Source organism: Prionailurus bengalensis, chromosome A2, assembly GCF_016509475.1.
Source record: "Prionailurus bengalensis isolate Pbe53 chromosome A2, Fcat_Pben_1.1_paternal_pri, whole genome shotgun sequence".
In the NCBI taxonomy this organism is placed as follows: Eukaryota; Metazoa; Chordata; class Mammalia; order Carnivora; family Felidae; genus Prionailurus; species Prionailurus bengalensis.
The window spans coordinates 122,493,434-122,514,897 of record NC_057348.1 but is presented as its reverse complement, the minus strand read 5'-3'; the positions used below and the strand labels follow the sequence as shown (position 1 = coordinate 122,514,897).

General features: G+C 36.6%; 1 protein-coding gene across 4 annotated transcripts in view; it reads left to right on the top strand.

Annotated features, from left to right (window-relative positions):
- PDE1C (phosphodiesterase 1C) overlaps positions 1-21,464 on the top strand; it is a 507,283-nt gene that overhangs the window by 451,496 nt on the left and 34,323 nt on the right. For all 4 annotated transcript variants that reach the window (XM_043589209.1, XM_043589211.1, XM_043589210.1 and 1 more), the window contains one exon: positions 5,229-5,306. In XM_043589209.1, coding sequence (XP_043445144.1) covers positions 5,229-5,306 — 78 coding nt within the window. The remainder of the gene's footprint in view (positions 1-5,228; positions 5,307-21,464) is intronic.

Below are 21,464 nucleotides of genomic sequence, written 5' to 3'. Positions count from 1 at the left end.
CAGGTTGTGGCAAGGTAGTTTTGCAGTCAGACAGACCTGGATTCAAGTTACAGCTGTGCCTCTCACTTCTAAGTGTCCATGGCCAGGTTACTTAACCTTCTCCTGTCTCTGTAAAATGTGTGTAATAATATATGCTCACAGCAAGGACCACTTGTGAGCTTCCAGTAATGATAATGATAGCAAAAAACAATTACAGCAATAGAACAAACTAGGATTTATTGACTATACACCAGATGCTGTTTTTTTTTTTTTAATGTTTATTTATTTTTGAGAGAGAGAAAGAGAGAGACAGAGAGTATGCATGTGCACGAGCAGGGGAGGTGCAGAGAAAGAGAGACATAGAATCTGAAGCAGGCTCCAGGCTCTGAGCTGTCAGCACAGAACCCAACACGGGGCTCGAACCCACAAACCACGGAATTATGACCTGAGCCAAAGTCAGACACTTAACCGACTAAGCCACCCAGGTGCGCCTATATCAGATGCTGTGTTAAGTCCTCTCTTTATGTATGTATTCTCTTACCTGCTTCGTAGGGCCATACTATAGCTATTATGTATGCTACATAGCCTGAGTAAATGAGAAATATATAGAAGGTGCTTAGCACGACACTCTCCAGTTATTTTTATAATGAACATATATAACATGTAGAATCAGAAAACAGTATTTTAATACATATGATAATGATGATAGCTCATATCATGTTTCAAGAATTTTACATAAATTCCCTCAGGTAACCTCATGACCACCATAGGAGGTAGAGAAGGCCTTTATCCACTTGTCCAGACCCTCAGCAGCCTGGTTCTAGAGACTGCTCATAGCTCATTTGTTTTGTATTCAGGTGCATCATGGTCCAGAAAATATGTTCAGCTTTATAAGAATTTATGATATACCTGTTGGAGTTTTAGAGGGCAGTGCGAAAGACCCCATCTCATCCCACTCCTGAGGCCAGAACCAACTAAGAGAGAGATACCAGAATCAAAAAGTCCATGATCAAAATATTAGCTCTACTGCAACTAGAATTGAATTGGAAAATGTGACCTTGGTCTGCTGAGCACATGGGCTACTTCACACATCTGCCCTGAGCTGAACTTAGCCAACCAGACACTGGCAGTGCAGGCGGGACTAGGACCACCACCCCTGCCTCCCGCCACCACCCCAGCATCCTAGCACCCCAGCAGGCTGCTTCTGGAGTGGCTGAAAAGGTGTATGTTTTGTGGAAAACATATCTCAAAGGGAGTTGGGAACCAGAGAAATGGGTGGCTGGGCTGAGCTTTGCATTCTCAAACTCCTCCTTCTAGATGAGTCTCTCCTTCCCAAAGGAGGAATATGTAAGGGCTCCTGAGAGAGGCAAGATGTATTTCTTCCCTATTTGTTTGTCTTTTAGGAAAGTGGGTAAAAAAATGGCTTTTCCTTAATAAACATAGTCATTGTAATATCTATAATATTTAATGAGTGCTTAACATCTGCCAGACATTGTGCATGAGATTTTATCTACATTTAAACATGCTAACAACTCTGGAGGTACATACCTCGTTCCCATTTTACAGATGAGGAAACTGAAACTCAGAGAGGTTAAATCACTTTCTTAAGGTCAAGAAACCACTAAGTAGAGATTTCAAGTCAAATTCAGGTCCGAGTCCAAATTTTATATTTCATAATCAGCATGTCCCTATTATTTGCAAGTTTTGGCACTACTGGGGAGAACAGGAAATCAGAAAAATGTTGAGGCTCAGTGGAGGTCCACAAGAAGCTTATGATCTGTTTATTCCCGGGATTGGCACACTTTTTCTGTAAAAGACCAGATAGTGAATAGTGTAGGCTTTGGGAGCTATGCAGTCCCTGTTACAACTGCTTAACACTCCTGTTTTAGTGCAAGCAGCTACAGCTAACATAAACAAATCGGCATGGCCATATTCCAATAAAACTTTATTTATGAAAATTCAAGTTTCAATCCTATACAATTTTCAAACATCATTAAATATTCTTCCCTTTTTTCAACCATTTAATAATGTAAAAACTATTCTTAGTTTGTGAGCCATGTAAGACCAGGTACTGGGGCCATGTTTGGCCCATGGGCCATAGTTTACCAATCCCGGGTCTGGTCAGGGAGAGAAACCAATGAACATAAACATGCCAGTCATAGAAATGGTTATGAATTTTATGAAATGGGTACAAACAAATACCCAGAGAGGGCAAAGGTGGCAGTAATTTATTTTGAAGACTGTAAGAGGGAGAGCCTGAAAGGAACAAACAGGAGCCCAAGTTTTCAGCTAGGCTGGGTTGGTTTCACAACTGTGTTTATTTCCCAAAGTAATCAACAGTCTACCATTTCCCTTAAAAATTAAGTATTAAATAAGAGATGGGAAAATAAGTCAATTTTGAGCAATAATAAGAAAGGCTAATGGTGGTTTGAGACTGTGTTACAGGAGCCTAATTAAAATGATTTATAACTGCGCAGAAAGGCTCTTTTGTTTCCCCTGTTTATTGAATAACAGCTCACATCAGCCATTACTCCATATACAACCCATGGGAAATTACCTAATGGGTTATGTTCAAGGAACATCATCAAACAAACATGTGTCACTTTCCCAGCACCCTTCTTTGTGGTCGCCCAAGATACTTCCAGGATAGAACTGAAGGATTTTGGTTAAGTGGGGTTCTGGAGGTGTGGTCCTCTTCAGCAACTATGAGATCCCCTAAGCTCTGGTCTCCATCAAGGTACTTTCTCTATCAGCCTCCCCAACCCTGACTGAGGAGAAGGCAGGCTGCCACAAGCTGCTGGCTAGAATCCAGCAAATTGAACCCCTGCTGCTGACTTCTGGAAGACATCCTGGTCTTTTGCTGCAGCTGTACCTAAATCTCCAGTCCAGGGAAACCCTGAAGGCATAAAGCATTGTGCATTAGGGGTGTGAAGGCTCATTTGGGAAAGGAAGATCATTTTTCTGCGGGGAATTCATTTGACCACAGGGCTTAAGATCCTTGAATCTATCTCTGGCATCCTTAAAACAGGAAGAAGCCAGTATTTGGACTGTTTCATGGGACCTCCAAAGGAATCCTCTCTTTGGCCATTAATGGTGGTGAAGGGTGGTGACCATTTCCTTCCCTTGAACTCCTCCTGCTTACACTGTGGCTAGAGTTGACCTTTTTCCTCAATCCCTTCAGCCAATTCATCCCATTCAGAATTAAGAGGAAACTTGGAGAATTTACTGACTCCCAACTTAACTTAGGATTTGTCGAATTTCATTGAAAATACATTGTTAATGTATCACAACCCAAGATGGTCTTGAGTTTTCCTTATATAATCATTTCTTTATAAATCTGTAGACCAAAGGCATTTAGAAATGGCAACAGTGAACAGAAGCCCGAAATCAGAAAGTTAAGCTTCATAGGGAAGTTGCAAGATACAGTAGTTGAGAGCTTAGCCTCTAGAATCAGACCCATCTATGTATACTGTAGTAAATTACTTTATCCGTGCCTTAGGTTCAGAGCCATAAAATGGAGATGACAATATGAGTTTCATGTCAATTCTTCACAAGTCGGTTTAAACAAAATCACTTTGTAGAAAGATCAATTGGCCATTTATGCAAAAACTATTAGTCGAATGGCTTAAACCAGATCCACGGTAGCCAACAGGAGCAGTCGTGCTGCCAGAAGGAGACACATATGCAAGGTTATGGGCATACACAGTGCACTGTGTTCAACAAAGCTGGGCCAACCAGTATATGACAGAGTGGCTGCAGGGAAGTTAGAAGAAAACTCAGACTTGGAAAACCTCTTCAATCATTTGATGAGTTTGTTATTCTGCAGATTGATCCTTTAGTGAATTAATCTTTGATGAATTTATCTACTTTCAATAGTAGTACCTTCTTAATGGGGTTGTTACAAGAATTTAATGAAATGATGCATGCAAAGCATTTAGCACACTGCCTGGCACAAAGAAAGCAAAAAGAGATAGGACCCTGCTCACTTCTTCCTGGTTGTAATTATTCTTAGGGTCTTTTCCCTTCGATAGTACCAGTATTTTAGTTGTAATCTGTTCTGGGTTTTATGCAGGCTACAACAGAAAGATGCCATCAGTAAGACTGTAAGAAAAAATTCCAAAACTTGAGAATAAGGCTGGGGGAAAGGGTGCCATGTCCTTTCAATGTCACACTGGCATACTGTTGAACACACATGCCCAGGGATTAATTATCTTAGGGGTCAGCAGACTTTTTTTGCATAGACCCAGCCAGTAACTATTCCTGGTTTTGCGTGTCTCTCTTGCAACCATACAGCTCCTACCACTATAGCATGAATGCAGCCACAGACAATATATAAATGACTGTTTCCAAAAAAACCTTTCTTTCCAGATTGGCCCATGAGCTATCGTTTGATGACCCTGGCTGTGGGAGAACATGACTATGTCTAACTTTGTCATTTACTATTTGACTCAAGCCTAGGTGCTATGAAGTTATATGCTAACTTACAGATTTTTGACTGTTAGAGGAGATAACCCCCCGAAGGTTTTGATTTTATTGTACGACATAACCAGTTTTATTTCCAACACAACTGTCTTATTTTAACGGTTTTATAAAATGCCTATAAATACCCATTTCCTTAAATGCCCTTGAATACCATCCTCGCTGTCTCTCTGGTTCCTTCATAAATGAATTAAGTAAGTTTTTGACACGTGTTTATTGTACATTTGTTTGCGTAGTGTTTTTTAACATTTACGAATCATGTTTCAACAAGCTCATTACTTAGAATACTATTTATAGCTCTGTTTTACAGTAACAATTGTCATTGAGTGATGGGCTAGATGATTTATTCAATACCTTAAATACATTTGTCCTTATATTATGTCTATAAAGTAGTTATTATTATCCCCATTTTGCAGATGAGGAAACTGAAGCATATAGAAGTTAAATAGCTATTACCTGGTATAACTTACATTTGACTTAAGTTTTTCTTCACTCCACAGCCTAATAATAAAGCTGAACTGCGTTTCTTGGAAAATAAACATTCTTGGATTAAGCAAACATTGTTTAACAGGAGCTTTGTCTTAGTTTCTGTATTGTAATCTAATTTTTGAGGCCTGATATGTGGCTATAAAAGATATTTACATTCAGACATGTACCCTCTCGTGACTAAACTTATGCACTTCTTTTTCCTCTACTTACCTTGACAAGTTTAAGGATATTTATAACTTCCCTTTTAGCTATATACTGTTTGTCATTTTTATTACTTTCAGGTGACTTGAAAGATGGTAAAAATAAGACAGACAGGAAGGATCAATCCAATGTCGGAAATGATTCAAAGAAAACAGATGGTAAGAACATAATTTCCATTATACTTTTCCATAAAGTGTGCAATTTAATGCAATTTGTTAGAATTACACCTAAAATTGAAATCATGGTTGTTAATATATTCTTATACCCTAAAAAAAAACACTTCACTACATTTAACGAGTAGTCTATCCCTTTTTCGATAATTTACAGATGATTGTTTTATCTCTTCCTCCCCACCATTCTTTCTTCATCATAAATACATTCTCTACTCTCGCTTTATCACTTGCCATTTTTTTCATTTTAACTTTAAAGTTGACTGTGGACTTGATGATTAGAATGGAATACAAGTCTTTGCGAATTGTGCAGCATAAATGGGAAATGTTCCATGTTTTCAGTCTTCATATTTTTTCTTTTAATGAGGAATTACTAGTTTCAGTAAAAACAGATACCTGTTCAGTGTTATCACTATGTTGGGAAACCCACCTGTTGGAGAACATACAGAGTGTAGAAAGCAGTTTGGTCAGCGAGAATAAGTCTTAAAGGCAAGCTTTGGATGGCAATCTCAACCAAACAGATTAGAATGAAGCTATCTTGTGATATGCTTCTTGGATGCTGCTTTTACTTTTCACAAAGAGCATTCTACTCTTTCCAAAACCTGAAAGTTCAGATTATATTATCCTTCAGACTTTGTATTGTCCTACTGAGAAAACTGTTCTTGCCTTATATAGAAATCTACTGTTTCAGTTGTGACATGGGCTTATTCCTCGTGGCTCCTTCATACATGTACATGGTTTTGTTAGAGTCCCAGACTCTCTTTGATTCACACTTGCCTGCACTGAATGCTAACCTTGGTTCTAATGTCATTGAAGAACAAATACGGGTGTTCAGACTGAGAAATAAGAAGGAATTTGAACACAACTCCTCACATATCTATTAAAAAGGAAGCAACCTCTAGCTTTTGTCTCTAAGTCACTGTGACAGGCTTTCTTTACTCGTATGTGTGAAATCAGTTCTCAACTCTTTTCTTTTAAGTTCATTCAAATAATTCACTCCAGGTGTCTTATCACATAATACCTAGGGAGCACCCATGTGCCGTTTTTCACCAGATTGTTTATGCAAATGGAAACCATGTACCTAATAAAAATACCCTCCTTGAAGATTGTGACTAAGACATGAATTACACGGAGACAAAACAGAATTCAAAATGACTGTCTTTTAGTCAGACTCTGTTATGGGTAAAGTTTGTTGCCACATATCGTTAAACCCAAGTCAAGGTAACACAAGCCAGAAAGTGTACAGTGGAGAATGGTGTTAGATATTAACCCAGCACCTGGACACCAGGCCCATCCTTCATCCAGTGACTAGCCCATATGAACTCCTATAGCGTAAAACTGAAGAATAAACTAAGTCCCAAATCTTTCACATCAGGTCTTGTTGCATTTTTATATTGTGCTAAAGTATCTGCTATGACGTTGTCATGCGGGCATTGTGAATTAAATTTTATTACCTGCAATAAGCCCTTCTATTTTACCTGTGTCCTTTATAACTGAATTGTCCCCAAGTATTTAAAATAATTAAACAGCTTCTTTAAAAGGAGGGTATGGGGGGAGGCACCTGGGTGGCTCAGTCAGTTGAGCATCCGACCTCAGCTCAGGTCATGATCTCGTGGTCTGTGAGTTCGAGCCCTGCGTCGGGCTCTGTGCTGACAGCTCAGAGCCTGGAGCCTGCTTCGGATTCTGGGTCTCCCTCTCTGTCTCTCCCCCACTCATGCTCTGTCTCTCCCTCTGTCAAAAATAAATAAACATTAAAAATTTTTTTTGAAAAAGGAGGGTATGGGAAGGAGTGAATAGACACTATGTTCTATTGAACAAATAAATGTAAAACTTGATTTTTTAATGGATGGAATTCTTGAGCCCATAGCCCTAATTCAGTGAATAGGGTGAAGTAAGTAAAGAAGAGACATTTTCTGATATCTACCCCTTTTTCCCTCTATAACTCTTAACTTTCCACTGCTTCACGTGGAGTCAGGTGTGTCCCTACACTAGCAAGTTTGTATACAAACTTGGACGTGAACAACTTTGTATTTTAATTTCATTGATGTGCTAGCATGACATCAGTCATTATCACTGCTTTGGTATCATAAGAACATAGATCATTGGGTTTCAGTTACTTGTGCTATCTTAGCCAAAAATCTTTACCAGGACTAAAGCTCTTCTTGGTGGCATGAGTGGAAAAGAAATTGATTGGTCTCATTTATCTCTTCCTCTTTGCTCATCAAAACTCTCTACTTTAGATTTTTTTTTAATGATAGGTAGATCAGTAGGTACATTGGCTTTTAAAAACTAGCGTACATTTTGAACATTTCTTTTTAATAGATCCTATTACATTTGATGACCAGAGGGAGTCAATTTAACTATTTTTAATGCCCCTACCCCTCATGTAACCCCTGGGAACCGGTGGTGACAGCTCTAATTGTTGAGAAGAAGTATCCAAGCACAATTCAGTGCCCAGTATGATCAAACCCACTGTGGTTTGAAGTTTCAACATTGTACGCATTCAGAAAGAAACCTGATGAAAACTGGACCACAGTTGGTTAATCCCAAACGCTTTGAGCTGAGGCACACACAGAAGGAAGGGGTGTGTGTGTGCTGAAAGAGTAAATTACATCCTGGCACAGTGAACACATTGCAGTTGTACATTATCTCTGTCAGGCTGCTGAGGTACTATTTAGAATCCTGCAGCACTAATTTTCAAACTGACTTCAAAGAATGAATGTTCTTTGAAAATACCTTGTTTACCCTAAGGGAGAAATGTGCTAACATAAAAAGATCTGGGCCTCTGAGCCAAGATTCTCTCAGGGCCTAAACTTTACAGGGTCACTAGAAGAGTAGGATGCAAATGAATGAATGATTTTCAGTGTGTTTTTAGTCATGTTTGAAACAGCATAGCCTCTTGGGCCTGCCATAATTTTTTATAGTTGCCCAGAAATATGAACTTGCCCTTAACTCTGTCTGATTACATTAACAGAGATATAAGAGATAGCCACCATTTGTGTCTCTCAAAAGATTGATTATAATTGGGCCCTACAGGGTTATTTGCCAAATTCCAGAAAAGGAGTTCAGCAGGAACTTCTCCTTCATTAAATGTTCTAGAAATTGGAATGTTTAAAGGTGTTCATGAAATTTAAAAATCAGTTGTGTAGAGTGAGAAGTGTGGACAAAGACTATCTATGGACCTCTGCTTCTGCCAAAGAGGACTAATAAGAATTAGATTTACTCTTTCACCTGAAATAATAATAATAATAATAATAATAATAATAATAATAAAAGACAACTTCTATGGAAGAATATGTTTTCAAGACACTGGACATCAAGAAATGAAGAACAGTGATCTCCAAGAAATAGGAAACAAATGAAATAAACCCTATGATTGTTCCAACTTTCTCCTGAGAGGGTTTCTAGGCAGAATAAGGAGGGGGAACCCTGGCAGATGTGATGGATTCCTCGAGTTGAAGAGTTGAATAAAGGATCCAAGGAGAGCCATGGTGGCTAAAGTTAACAAGATAAAGTACCAGAGAGGAGAGAGCTGTAGAGATATAGAGCTCCAGAGATCTAAACAGTATACATCAAGGTACTGATTGACCAATAAAGATAGGAAGGTACCTGAGATCAAGAAAGAACCATTCAACTTAAGGATTAGAGGGAATGGTCCTGATGTTCATACTTCATATAATGCAGGAAAAGTGCCCATTCCCACTAGCCAGCCTTGAATATCTCATAATTTAAAGGGATTTGAGTAGAATACTCCTAATTGTCTTGTTTTATTAGTAGGGGAGTAATTAGCTGTAGGCTAAATGATGATTTGGTCTCACCTAACAAGCCTTGAAAATAAGACATAAAAGAATCAAAGTGTTTTCAAATTACTGCATCCCAGAGTAAAGTTTATGGATATATATAGGAATATAAAAATATATAGTACCCAAAAGGTAAAATCCACAATGTCCAATATCCAATAAAAAATTATTAGGCATGCAAAGAAGCAAGAAAATATGAGAGAGACAGAAACAATTGGAACCAACCCAGAACTGAAACAAGTTACAATAGCAGACAAGAACATTAAAGCTGTTCTTATAACTATAGCCCATATGTATGGAAGTTGACTAGAGACATGGGAGATATAAAGAAGGCAAAATCAAACTTCTAGAGATGAACACTACAATGTATGATGTGGAAAACACACTGGATGGTATTGGCCAAATAACATTGGATGAGATTAGTAATAAATACAATGCATGAGATTAGACATTGCAGAAGAAAAGACTAGTGAAAAACTATACAAAATGAGACAGTAAAAAAATTGTAAAGAGCATCAGTGAATTGTAGGACATCTTCAACAGCCTAATATATGTGTAACTGGAGTCCCTAACATAAAGAATAGAGAAAGGAGGGAAGAAAAATATTTGGTGAAGTAATGGCCAAAATTTTGCCAAATGATGAAAACTATAAATCCACAGACTCAAGAAGCTTGGTAAAGCCCAAGCACAAAAAAAATATGAAGAAAATTACACCAAAACATGTCATAATCAAATTATTCAAAAGCAGTAATGAAGAGAAAATTAAAAAAAAAAAACAAGTAGCGGAATAAAAAACTCATGTACAATTGGACAACGGTAAGAATAACTATAGATTTCTTATCAGAAACAATGCAAGTGAGAAGATAGTGGAGCAATGTCTTTAACATGCTGACAGAAAAAAAGAATTCAACTAAGAATTCTAAAACCAGCAAAAATACCTTTCATGTAATTCACCAGTAGACCCACACTATAAGAAATGTTAATGAGAGGCAGTAGGATAACTATGTCAGTTACAAATATGAGCCTGAACAAAAGAATGAGGCACACAAAAAATGGTAACTAGATGGATAAATATACAAGATTTTTTCATATCATTTCAAGCTCTTAAAGATCATTGACTATTTGAACAAAATAATCAAAATAATAATAACACCTTTGATATATAACATATGCAAATGAAATGTATGACAACAATAGCATAAAAAGCTGGGAAGGGAGAAATGGAAGTATACTATTGTGAAGTTCTAATATACATAAAGTGATGTAATATCATTTGAAGGTAGATTGAGATAAATTAAAAGATATACTATAAACTGTAAAGCAGTTAAAATAACAAAACAAAGACATATAGACAGTAAGCCAACAAAAGAGATAAAATGGAATCATAAAAATATTTAATCCAGGAGAAGGTAAAAAAAAAAACTGTAAGAAGGGAACAAAGAACATATGAAATGAATAGAAAACAAATAGCAAGATCATAGACTTAAAACTAAGCTGATATCAGGTATGACATTAAATGTGAATGGCCTATGCACCCCAGTAAAAAGGCAGAGATTTTCAGATTCTAAGACCCAATTATATTCTGTCTTTATATAAAAAAGACAAAATATCCCAAAGTAAAAGGATGGAAATTGGTATACCAAGCTAACACTAAAAAAAAAAAAAAAAAAAAAAATTGAATGGCTGCATTAATATCTTACAAAACAGATTTAAAAAAAATATTTAAAAAAATGTTAATGTTTATTTATTTTTGAGAGAGACAGGGCATGAGTGCGGAAGGAGCAGAGAGACAGGGAGGCACAGAATCTGAAGCAGGCTCCGGGCTCTGAGCTGTCAGCACAGAGCCCAATGCGGGGCTTGAACTCCTGAACCATAAGATCATGACCTGAGCTGAAGTCGGATGCTTAACTGACTGAGCCACCCAGGCACCCCCTAAAAAATTTATTTTTAAGAGAGTGCAAGCAGGAGAGGGGCAGAGAGAGGGGAGCAGAAGATCTGAAGCAGGCTCTGCACTGATATGTTGACAGAAGCAAGCCCGATGTGGGTTGTCCATTTATCAAGAGGATATTATAATCCTTTATACTTATGCACTAAAATACATAAAATGAACTGCAAAAAATTTTAATCTATAATTTTATTTAGAGACATTACTATTCCTCTCTAATTATTGATAGAATAAATAGATATAGAATCAGCAAGGAAAGGGAGATTTGAGCAACACTACCAACAAACTTTACCTAATTGGCATCCATAGAACACCAAACAATAGAGAATACACATTCTTTTCAAGTGAACACAGAATATTTATCAATATAGACCAGATTGTGAGTTATAAAACAAGTCCGAATAAATGGAAAAGGATCCAAGTCATGCAAAGTATGTTTACAGGTCATAGTGAAATTAAATAAGTGTATTTATGTTATTTTATTATCTTTTTTAATATTTGTGGAATATGTAATGACATAATCTATTTTTTTTATATTGGTAATTTGTTTATTTTTCTCTTTTTTCCCAGACCAGTCTGGCTAGAGTATAAGTTTTACTAATTATCGTCATTAAAATTCCCCATTGTTATTCTGTTTTTATTTCATTGATTTCTTATCTTTATTATTTTTTTCTTCTGCTTACTTTTGGGTTGAGTTTGCCTTATTTTCTAGTTTCTTAAGTTGGAAATTAATGTCACTGATTTGAGATCTTTTTTTTTTCTGTAACGTAGGCATTAAGTGCTATAAATTTCTCTTCAAGTACCACTTTAGTATTATGCCAAAAAGTTTTACATGTTGCATTAGTATTCACATTTAGTTCTAAATACTTTATAATTTCCATTCTGATTTCTACATTTATTTAAGAGCTATTTAGATGTGTACTCTTTAGTTCCAAATACTGGGGGGTTTTCTAGAGATAGTGGAAATGTAAGTCCTCTCCAAATTGTTTACAGATTAATGCAATCCCAATTAAAGTCCTAGCAGGTTTTTGTTTGTTTGTTTGTTTGGTAGAAATTGACAAGCCAATTCTAAAATTTACATGGAAAATGCAAAACAGCCAAAGTAGACAAAGCAACTTGGAAAAAGAAGGGAAATGTTGAAGGACTAAAAAGGTAGACCTTGTTTCAAGACTTACAATAAAGCTATAGTAATTAAGGTAGCATAGTATTAGCATCAAGATAGACAAATGCGTGAATAGAATAGACTAGAGAGTCCAGAAATAGATCCACATGTATATGGACAACTTATTATTTCTCCATGGAGAAAGGTAGTCATTAACAAATGGTGATGGAACAATTATATATTCATATGCAAAGTAATTATCTCCTATATTTCACATCATATGCAAACATTAATTTAAAATAGATCATAAACCCAAATTTAAAATATAAAACTGTAAAACTTATGGTTAAAAAAACAGGAGAAACTCTTTGTGATCTCAGGTTAGGCGAAGATTTCCTGGTTTGACAACAAAAGTACAAACCATAAAAGAACAAATTGATAAATTATACTTTATCAAAATTAAAAACTTCTGCTCTTCAGAAGCCTCTATTAAGAGAATGAAAAGATGGCCCACAGACGGATGGAGAATATTTGCAAAGCCTATATGTGTTAAAGGGAGTTGTACCAAAATATATAAAGAAACTTCAAAGTTCAATAATAAGAAAATAAATAACTTAATGAAAAACATGCAAAAGATCTAAACATTTCACAAGAAGAGATGTACATCTAGCAAATAAGTACATTAGGAGATCATAGACACCAGTAGGAAATGTAAATTAAAAACCAAATTAAAAACCATATTGATAGGAAACAAAACAAAACTTATATGTCGGGAGATGGTTTTACACTTGTATATTATATTCACCTAATAATTTCTTAGCTCTCTACTTCACTTTGCCAGTCAGGACACAACTTTGTCAGCTCATTGCCTTATAGCCATGTTCTTTGCATATTTCTTAGGTTGTTCAGATCCTCTTTATGATCTCAGTGCAGAAAATATAAAAGGCAATAGAGCCAATATTCCTGTTTGTTTTTGTAGAACTGCTACTTGTGATTAAAAAGTTTGTTGTGTACATTAAAGCAATTTGCCTGTGATTTGATTCTTCACAAGTCTGGTGTCTCACGACCTTGACTTGCTGCTGGGCTCACAAGAGTCAACTGAAGAAATGCATGTGTTTTTCCTGTTTTCTATCTAGCTGATCCTATCAAAGTAGTTTGGAAGTGGGTAAATAAATGGAACGGATGACTTTGACTTTGTTAGTTGTGTTTTGTTCTATTATAATAGATGCACCAAATTATTAATAAATCAGAGGAAGGCTAGAGTCTGAACCTATACACTTGAGTTGTATTTAATGTTCTTATCTTTTAGCTAAAATTGGAATTTTTTTGTTAGTTGCCTTAAGGATGGGATGTGCTTTGCAGTGGAGTTGGTAGTGAGAGATAGATGGGGCCTGTACAGGCCTGGAGGTGTGCCCTTCTCTGTAAATCTAGGGAGGAAACAGACAAACAGCAGGGTGCATGGAGAACTGAGACACATGTCTGTCTTTACAACAGGGATAGTTTTTGACTTAAGTTCATATTAAGAAATTTGAGAAGCAAAAACACACTGGCACATATATCATTATTCAGGAGGCATGCATTTGTTGAGGCCAGTTTTAGAATCTGCATAGATACCTGGACCTCAGTATTCTCATCTCAGGGAATCATGCTCACTTCATTCTTTGTTCAAATATTTTTCCCACACTACTCAGGACAGTGGTTGTTAGGTTGTCTTTATAACCCAGAATAAAGAAACTGTAGCTTGTGGTCAGTGCCTCATTTTATTGCCTCATTGTTCCCATCTATGCTTTTCTTCTCACAGGTCATCTTATTATCACTTGTAGCTGATGCTGGCTGTGCCTTGGCCCATGCAGAGCTTTAGAAACAATTGAACACATTTACTTATCTTCAGTACACTCATATTTGAATCAATCCCATATATGCTAGCCATGGGGGACTTTACAGGCATTTGTATTCATTTAATATTTCCCTCAATTTTTGACAGATTGGTTTGTTTCTAAGCAGCTTATTAATACAATTTTATTCAGAATTCTAATGGGTTCACAACTCTTGGAGGGCAGTGGTCTTAATGGCCATCTTAATTCAACTTCTATCCCAACTTGTATTGCAGAAGCTACAAATAAGACAATTGAGTAATAGAAGAGACTATGGAATCTTGAAAATTCTTGACATAGAATTCTTGAAGTGAAATCTGCTTTCTGGATTTTCATTAATTTTGTTCTCTATGTAAGAGCTATCTTTTTTTTTTTTTGAAATTCTTATTTAACTCTGACAGAGAAAGAGAAGAGTCAGCTGCAGTGGGGCAGAGAGAGAGTAAGAGAGAATCCCAAGCAGGCTCCACACTGCTAGTGTGGAGCCCATTGTGGGGCTTGAACTTACGAACTGCAAGATCATGACCTGAGTTGAAATTTAGAGTCAGACGCTTAACACAAGAAGCACAGGAGTACTTCATGATCTGAGCATACCTATTGATATGTGTAAAATATATATATATATATATATATATATATATATATATATATGCCACATTTTCTTTCTCCATTCGTCTAATATTGAGGAAACTTCTTTGTTTTTAAGGCAGATGTCTCTTTTTCTTTCTCATGGTTTTTTATTCCCCACAATAGCCTACCACATTTTCATAAACTTTACACATATCCAGAGTTATGCTCAGATCATGAACTGTGGTGGATAAAAAAAGGCCAAGATGGTGAATAGTTCCAATAACATTAGCTATTACCATACCATGTCCTTTTCTCTCACGTTCAAGATAGTGCTACCAAAACCATAAACTTGAATCCTTTCTAATTTGCTTTAAAAACAAAACGTGTAGAACTGCAGTATTTAACTGCTTTTAGGAATGAATGATTTGCAGTACGCCTTGCTGTTGATTATGCCACTGAGGTCAACTGCTGCTGCCTTAAGGTAGTTTCTACAAATAGTTAATCCCATCCTTTGGGGTTTTTTTGTTTTTTTTTTTTTACTTTTTTCCTTCTCAGAGGATAACATTTTTTTTTCTTAGTTCTGGGAAGAGACTGCACTGTAGCCTTTTATGTATTGACAAAAAGTAGGCCTGTTTCTTTAATAAAGAAATTTCCTTCAATGTGAAAATACAGCATCCTTGTGAGTTATTTTCCATAAGTGTACAGGGACCAAACATCTGGAGTGCCCTGGGTCCCAGTCAAGATAAGTCATCATAACAACACATGTTCTGATTAATATCCCATTTCCCTTAGCCATTTGTCCATGAAAACTCCTGTGACCCATTTACGTAACGAATTTACGTGTTATGTATTAACATGTGGAGCATGAATAATAAGTAAGTGGTACGGTTTAGCAAGAAGGGCCGTGAAATATTTGTTTTTCAAAACATTTTACATTCTTATTTTCTCAAGTAGTGTGATAACCCAAGTGTCTAGACGCTGCACTCCAATGTCCCTGTCAAAGGGAAACTACAGAAAGTTGGTAAATGGAGGAGAGAATTGCAATATTATTTTTTAGATGCCTGTTATTCTCACACATCTGGATAAAATCTCACTAGTTAGATTTAAAGGGTTTTGTTGATTAGACATTTTTTTTGAGAGAGAGGGCACAAGTGAGTGATGGGCAAAGAGGAAGAGTGAGAGAATCACATGAGGGGCAGAGAAGAAAAGAGAGAGGAGAGAGAGAGGTGGGGCTCACCCAATATAGGGCTTGAACTCACGAACCGTGAGATGATGACCCGAGCTGAAGTCCAGTGCTTAACCCACTGAGCCACCCAGGCACCCCTTGTTGTTTAAACATTTTGGTTGATGTGCTTAAGTGTTATTTTCATGTTAATTTTAGAAGCTGTGCTGTCGGTTGACCCAACAAGAGTTACTGTGAGTTAAGCAATGCTGAAACCCAAAATAATTGTTTTTTGGATGGATTTTGGTGAAAATTATTAACCAATCCAGGATATGTGGGTAGGAAGTGGCCAAATGGGGTGGGCTTCAAAAATGTATCTGCTCCTTTTCGCTATAGACTTATACTCTTGAGAACATGGAAATACAAAGCCTTTTACTTACACATGGTCCTAGGATCAATGAATCACAGTGAATCAGAACAGTTAGCTCTTTTGGTTATACACATCTATTTCAAACCAATGTATTTTTATATACTTTTGGGTTTAGTGAATATCTTTATGCTTTTTAAGGAGCAGTGTATAATAGATATCCTCATGGTAGATTATAAAAGAACAGGTGACATGCTACTACTCCTATACATTTTTGTGTTTTTAAAATTCACATTTTTAGTATCAAAACAGCAAGTGAAATATATATATGTATATACATATAAGATACATAAACTTTTGTAAATATATGTATATACAATATATGTATGTTGTGTATATATGCGATATTATCTAAATATTGTGATGTAAAATTGGTGGGTTTAAAATAATTAAGTTGTGTTATACTAAAGAAAACTGAAGTCAATTCATGCTTTTTTTTTTTTTAACATAGCCATTTAGATTCCAGTTTCTTACCAAATAGCCACATACTAGAAATGTCAAATGAAAGTATATTATGTACTCTTTGGTAATGACAAAATTAATCTTTTTAAACAACTTTCCCCTTGGAACTACTGGTATATAAGCTTTCATCGTTTCACTCTATCTTCTAGACATTTCGTTACACTCTTAATGTACCATTGTATTTTTAAAGGAATCCATTTTGACAGAAAGGATTATAATTTTGAAACTGTGGAAAATGTAATCTTTTCCCTTAATACTGATGTTTAGGATTTAAAAATAACTTCATAGTACTCATGAAATAAATATTTATCTGTTTTCCCCCTAGAAAAATTAGATTCTGTCAGATTCTACACAGATTAGACAAACACAAGTAACAATGCATTTGTCTAAAGAAACTCTATTAACATTATAAAAATTCTTTAAAATAAGAGCTTCCTTTGAAATAATGCCAGGAGCTAGCAAGTGTCTACACTGTTAATGCCACTTCTTTTCTAGACACACACATTCTAGGAGAACCATTAAAAAAGCAATATCAACCAAGTATTGAAGCTTCCTCTTTGTATTTATTCTTAACATTCTCCACAGAAGGGCACCAATCTTCAAGTGATGACATCTGTATCTTCATAAGAATTAGCCCTCTATAATACATGCTATTTTTATCTTATATTCTGGAACCATAGTGAAAGCTTGAGAAAAAATACTTTTCTTTCACTTATTTTGAAACTTATATTCCTTTTCCTAAACTAATAAAATTGAGAAAAACATAAAACAGTCATAATGTTTCAGGTATAAAATTCTAGCCTCATTTAACTTTCTGTGAAGGACTTTCTTGGTCTCTGTGGTCAGTCTCTGGTCTCTTTTGGCTTCAAAAATAGCAGATTCAAAGACTGATCAGAAACAAAACTCTTGTGTACAGGCAACTCTACCCTCACCTACACCAAAGAGTGGTTGGGGCTGCTGGTGCCTGACGTTTACTTACCTCTTCAGAATGGGCCAGGCTCTGTAGCGGTTGGAGAATTGAATGTTTTCATTGTTTCCTTAGATGTTAAACTACTAAGTTCTTAATACAGAGAGTAAGCTCAGTAAAATGCCTTGGGCAATGTGGTACAGAAGAGAGCGAGTTATTCACAAATTTTAAGTTTGGAAAGAAAGACCATGCTGTATGAAGTGGGAAAGAAGGCAGAAAAGTTACAGAATAAAAGTTTAATACCATCATTGTTCTCAGTTTATAGCACAGATGCCATGGATCAAAAAGAAAGAAAAAAAAATGGGCAAGTGTTAGAGCTAAGAAGCACCATCTTTTGTACGTATTCTGTGTATTTAGATCAAATGAGTAAATTTTGACAGATCATCATGTAGGTATAGGCAGGGTTTCAGGAAGTTATAGTCCTATAAATTTACTTACACACTTACTCTTGTCTGTTTATCTCTCCATCCATCCATCCATCCATCCGTCGTCCATCCATCTACCCATCTGTCTTAGCAGGGCTATAGCATTAGTATTATATGCAGTGAAAGTAACTTAGAACAATCATACTATAATCCTATCACTCACTTATCATTTGGGGCAAGGAGAAAGCAGGTAATATATACTTTTGGATATTTAGTGATAACCATTTAAAATAACACTTATGACCTAAAACAGTGAAGTCTGTGCCTGGATAAATTCTAACAGCTGTATTTAAAATAATGTTTGTTTGTTTGTTTGTTTGTTTGGTTGGTTGGTTGGTTGGTTTTTAGCATTTCTTCATTATTAAAAAACAAAACAAAACCAGGACCCACTTATAAGCCCCACAGAAATTCTACTAGACATTTAAAATTGGGTTACGTTTTACCACTCTTGTTCTTTCCGTTGCTTACTGTATCATTTTGTCACTTTTGTAGAAAGTCGACTCCATAGGGAGGCAGCTATGGTAGAGTTTCTGGAACCTGAAAATGTGGTTTGAATCCCAACTCTCTTCTCAGCCAACTCAGCTTATTTCATTAAGCTTGGATGATAGTTGAATCAGGCTGTAAAAAATCAAACCCAAGAAAAATGAAAAAGAAAAGTGTTTACAGTTGTTTTTCAAGCCTGGTGCCAGATTCCTGTGAGGGCTGCCTCATAGATGATCTAGGAATAAACATTATGACAGATAAGCATATTTTTAGAGTCGAACCATGTTACATCGAAATTTAAGCCTCTTCTTAAAACAATTATCTTTAAAACAAGTGGCTTCATACAGCATCTCCACTTACCTGTAGGAGGAGTAGCGTGGGAAGGGTGGAATAAACAGGACCACATTGTTTTACATTTCCAGCTCCTTTTTCTCCAAATGGAGATGCTGAAACATTCTTTGTTATTAATTTCTGTAGAGTAAGTATGTTTCTATGAGTTCATACAGCATGTCTTCAGGATTCAGAGCCTCCATGGCTACTCTTTTGTGAGACATAAGAAAAGTCTTTGGTTAAGAGGTGGGTGGACGGATGGCACTTACTTAGATATTTTCTTGAATCATCCCAAGTTAGGTTAAGATATTTTCCATTTCAGTTTATCAATCATTAAAAGGTGGGTGGGTTTATCTGCTCTTCATAGCCTCCAAAAAGCCAACATAGATTTGTAATCAATGGAATTCAAAGACCCTGTAACAAAAAATAATCCTTTATCTCAGTTAAATACAGAGTGGTCACTTACATCTTGTCTCCAGGACCTTATTTTCGTAATACTCTGTAGTCTTACCCAATTTTAGCTTAAAATGCTTATCCAATTTTAGTTTAAATTGAAAACAAAGACACAAAACCAAACCACAATAAAGCAAATATAAGGCACTCAAATTTCAGGGGAGGAAGTGTGGAGTGAGTGAGGAGCAAGCCTGATTTCCAGACCATGTCAAAGCTGCCCACACAGCAGGTGTCCCTTCTCTGGGAGATGAGTCTACATAATGGGGCAATTTCTTCAAAGGAAATATTTTTTAAAATATTTTTTAAAATATTTAAAAAATGTTTATTATTTTGAGAGAGAGAGAGAGCAGGGAAGGAGTAGAGAGAAAGGGAAACAGAGAATCCCAAGCAGGCCGCACACTGTCAACGCAGAGCCCAAAGTGGAGCTCAATCTCATGAACCGTGAGATCGTGACTTGAGCCAAAATCAAGAGTCAGATGCTTAACTGACAGAGCCACTCAGGCACCCCAGGAAATATACATTTTTGACATATCACACCTTGCTATTGAATAAAATATAAAATAACCGGATTTATGATTTTCTTTTTAGTTTTTACTTCATGCTATGAAAGTCCAGATTTCCAAAAAGGTGGAAAATCTTACTCATCACTATGCTTCTGCATCTATTCCATCCACCTGATGCTTATTTAATTCACTTTCAATTAAAAAATGATAATTTGTTGGGGTTCCTGGGTGGCTCAGTCGGTTAAGTGTCCAACTCTTGATTTCAGCTCAGGTCGTGATCTCACAGTTCGTGAGTTCGAGCTTCACATTGGGCTCTGCACTGATAGTGCAGGCCTGCTTGGGATTCTTTTTCTCTCTCTCCTCCCCCCTCCCCTGATCATGCTCTCTCTCAAAATAAATAAACTTAAAAAAAAACCCACAATAATTGGTTGAGCATGTGCTATATGTCAGGCATTGTACTATATGCAAAAAGAGTTACAAAGATAAATGATGTATTCTCTGCCATCAAGGAGTCTATCGTCTGCGTAGAACATCTTCTTGCAGATAGCTATGATATGAAGGACCTTACAGTAAGTGCCCTAAAAGATTCATAAACAGAAACTACTTTAGAGAGAGCATGTGTTCAGGAAGGCTATGACAGTCATTCAGGTCACAGACCCAGCTACAGAGCATATGTCTCTTTTTCTTTTACTGTTGGCTGTACTTAATGAACACAGGTGCAGCTTAAACCCACATTTCCTTTATTTACCCCTCCCCTCCATCCCTGTGGAGGGGAGGGGTAAATAAAGACTGTGGAGGGGAGGATGGAGATTTACAGCCAGCCACTTCTCATCTCATTCATAAGCAATGAATAGAAAAGGAGAAAGGTCTTCTGTCAAAGGCCTGTGGGTTCCACTTAGACCCTAGATGGACTTCTTTCCATCTCTGGAACCCAGCAGACTGGACATCTGGCCACTGCTAACCCAGGCTGCATGAAATAAGATGTGCACCACTTCCCTGTTGGTTAATTGAGGCTCACTGGGTATAACAGGTGTCCTAGTCCCCAGCTGTCTGTCCCTAGCATTCTTCCAACCAATTGATCATTCATTAAAAAGTCAAACTTATATCATCATTATAAAATTTGGTTTTGTATTTAAGGACCTGGGGACATCTCCTAAGATGGTTAGTGCTATGATGACTGTCTAAAAGGAGGCTCATTACATATGACCCCCAAACTGATAATGGCAGGGCCAGAGCCCTAAGGAGGGGTCCTGTCTTGCAACTTCCACACAGAACAAATTGTGCATAGATAATTAGAATCAAGGGGGAAATTTTCAGTCCTTATTTCAGCTTTTTTTCCCACCCCTTTCCTCTGGCAGGTTGCAGAGAGGCAACTGGCAACTTCCCTCACTGACAGTGCTAGCTAGTATCAGAGTAAACTGATTGGCCAGAAGTATTTCTCCCAAATAAGTGAAGGTGCCAATGGACCAGAATGAAGAAAGAGGAATAACAGCAGTGCTAGATCAATGGAGAGTTGATAGTAATTACAATAGATCAGATAGGGCTCTCCTATTTCTCGACTAGTTTGCTGTCTAATTTCAACTAAGTCTTATTTAGGAGAGTATCTCAGTCTTTAAAGTTGAATAGGAAATGTTCCTTACCCACTG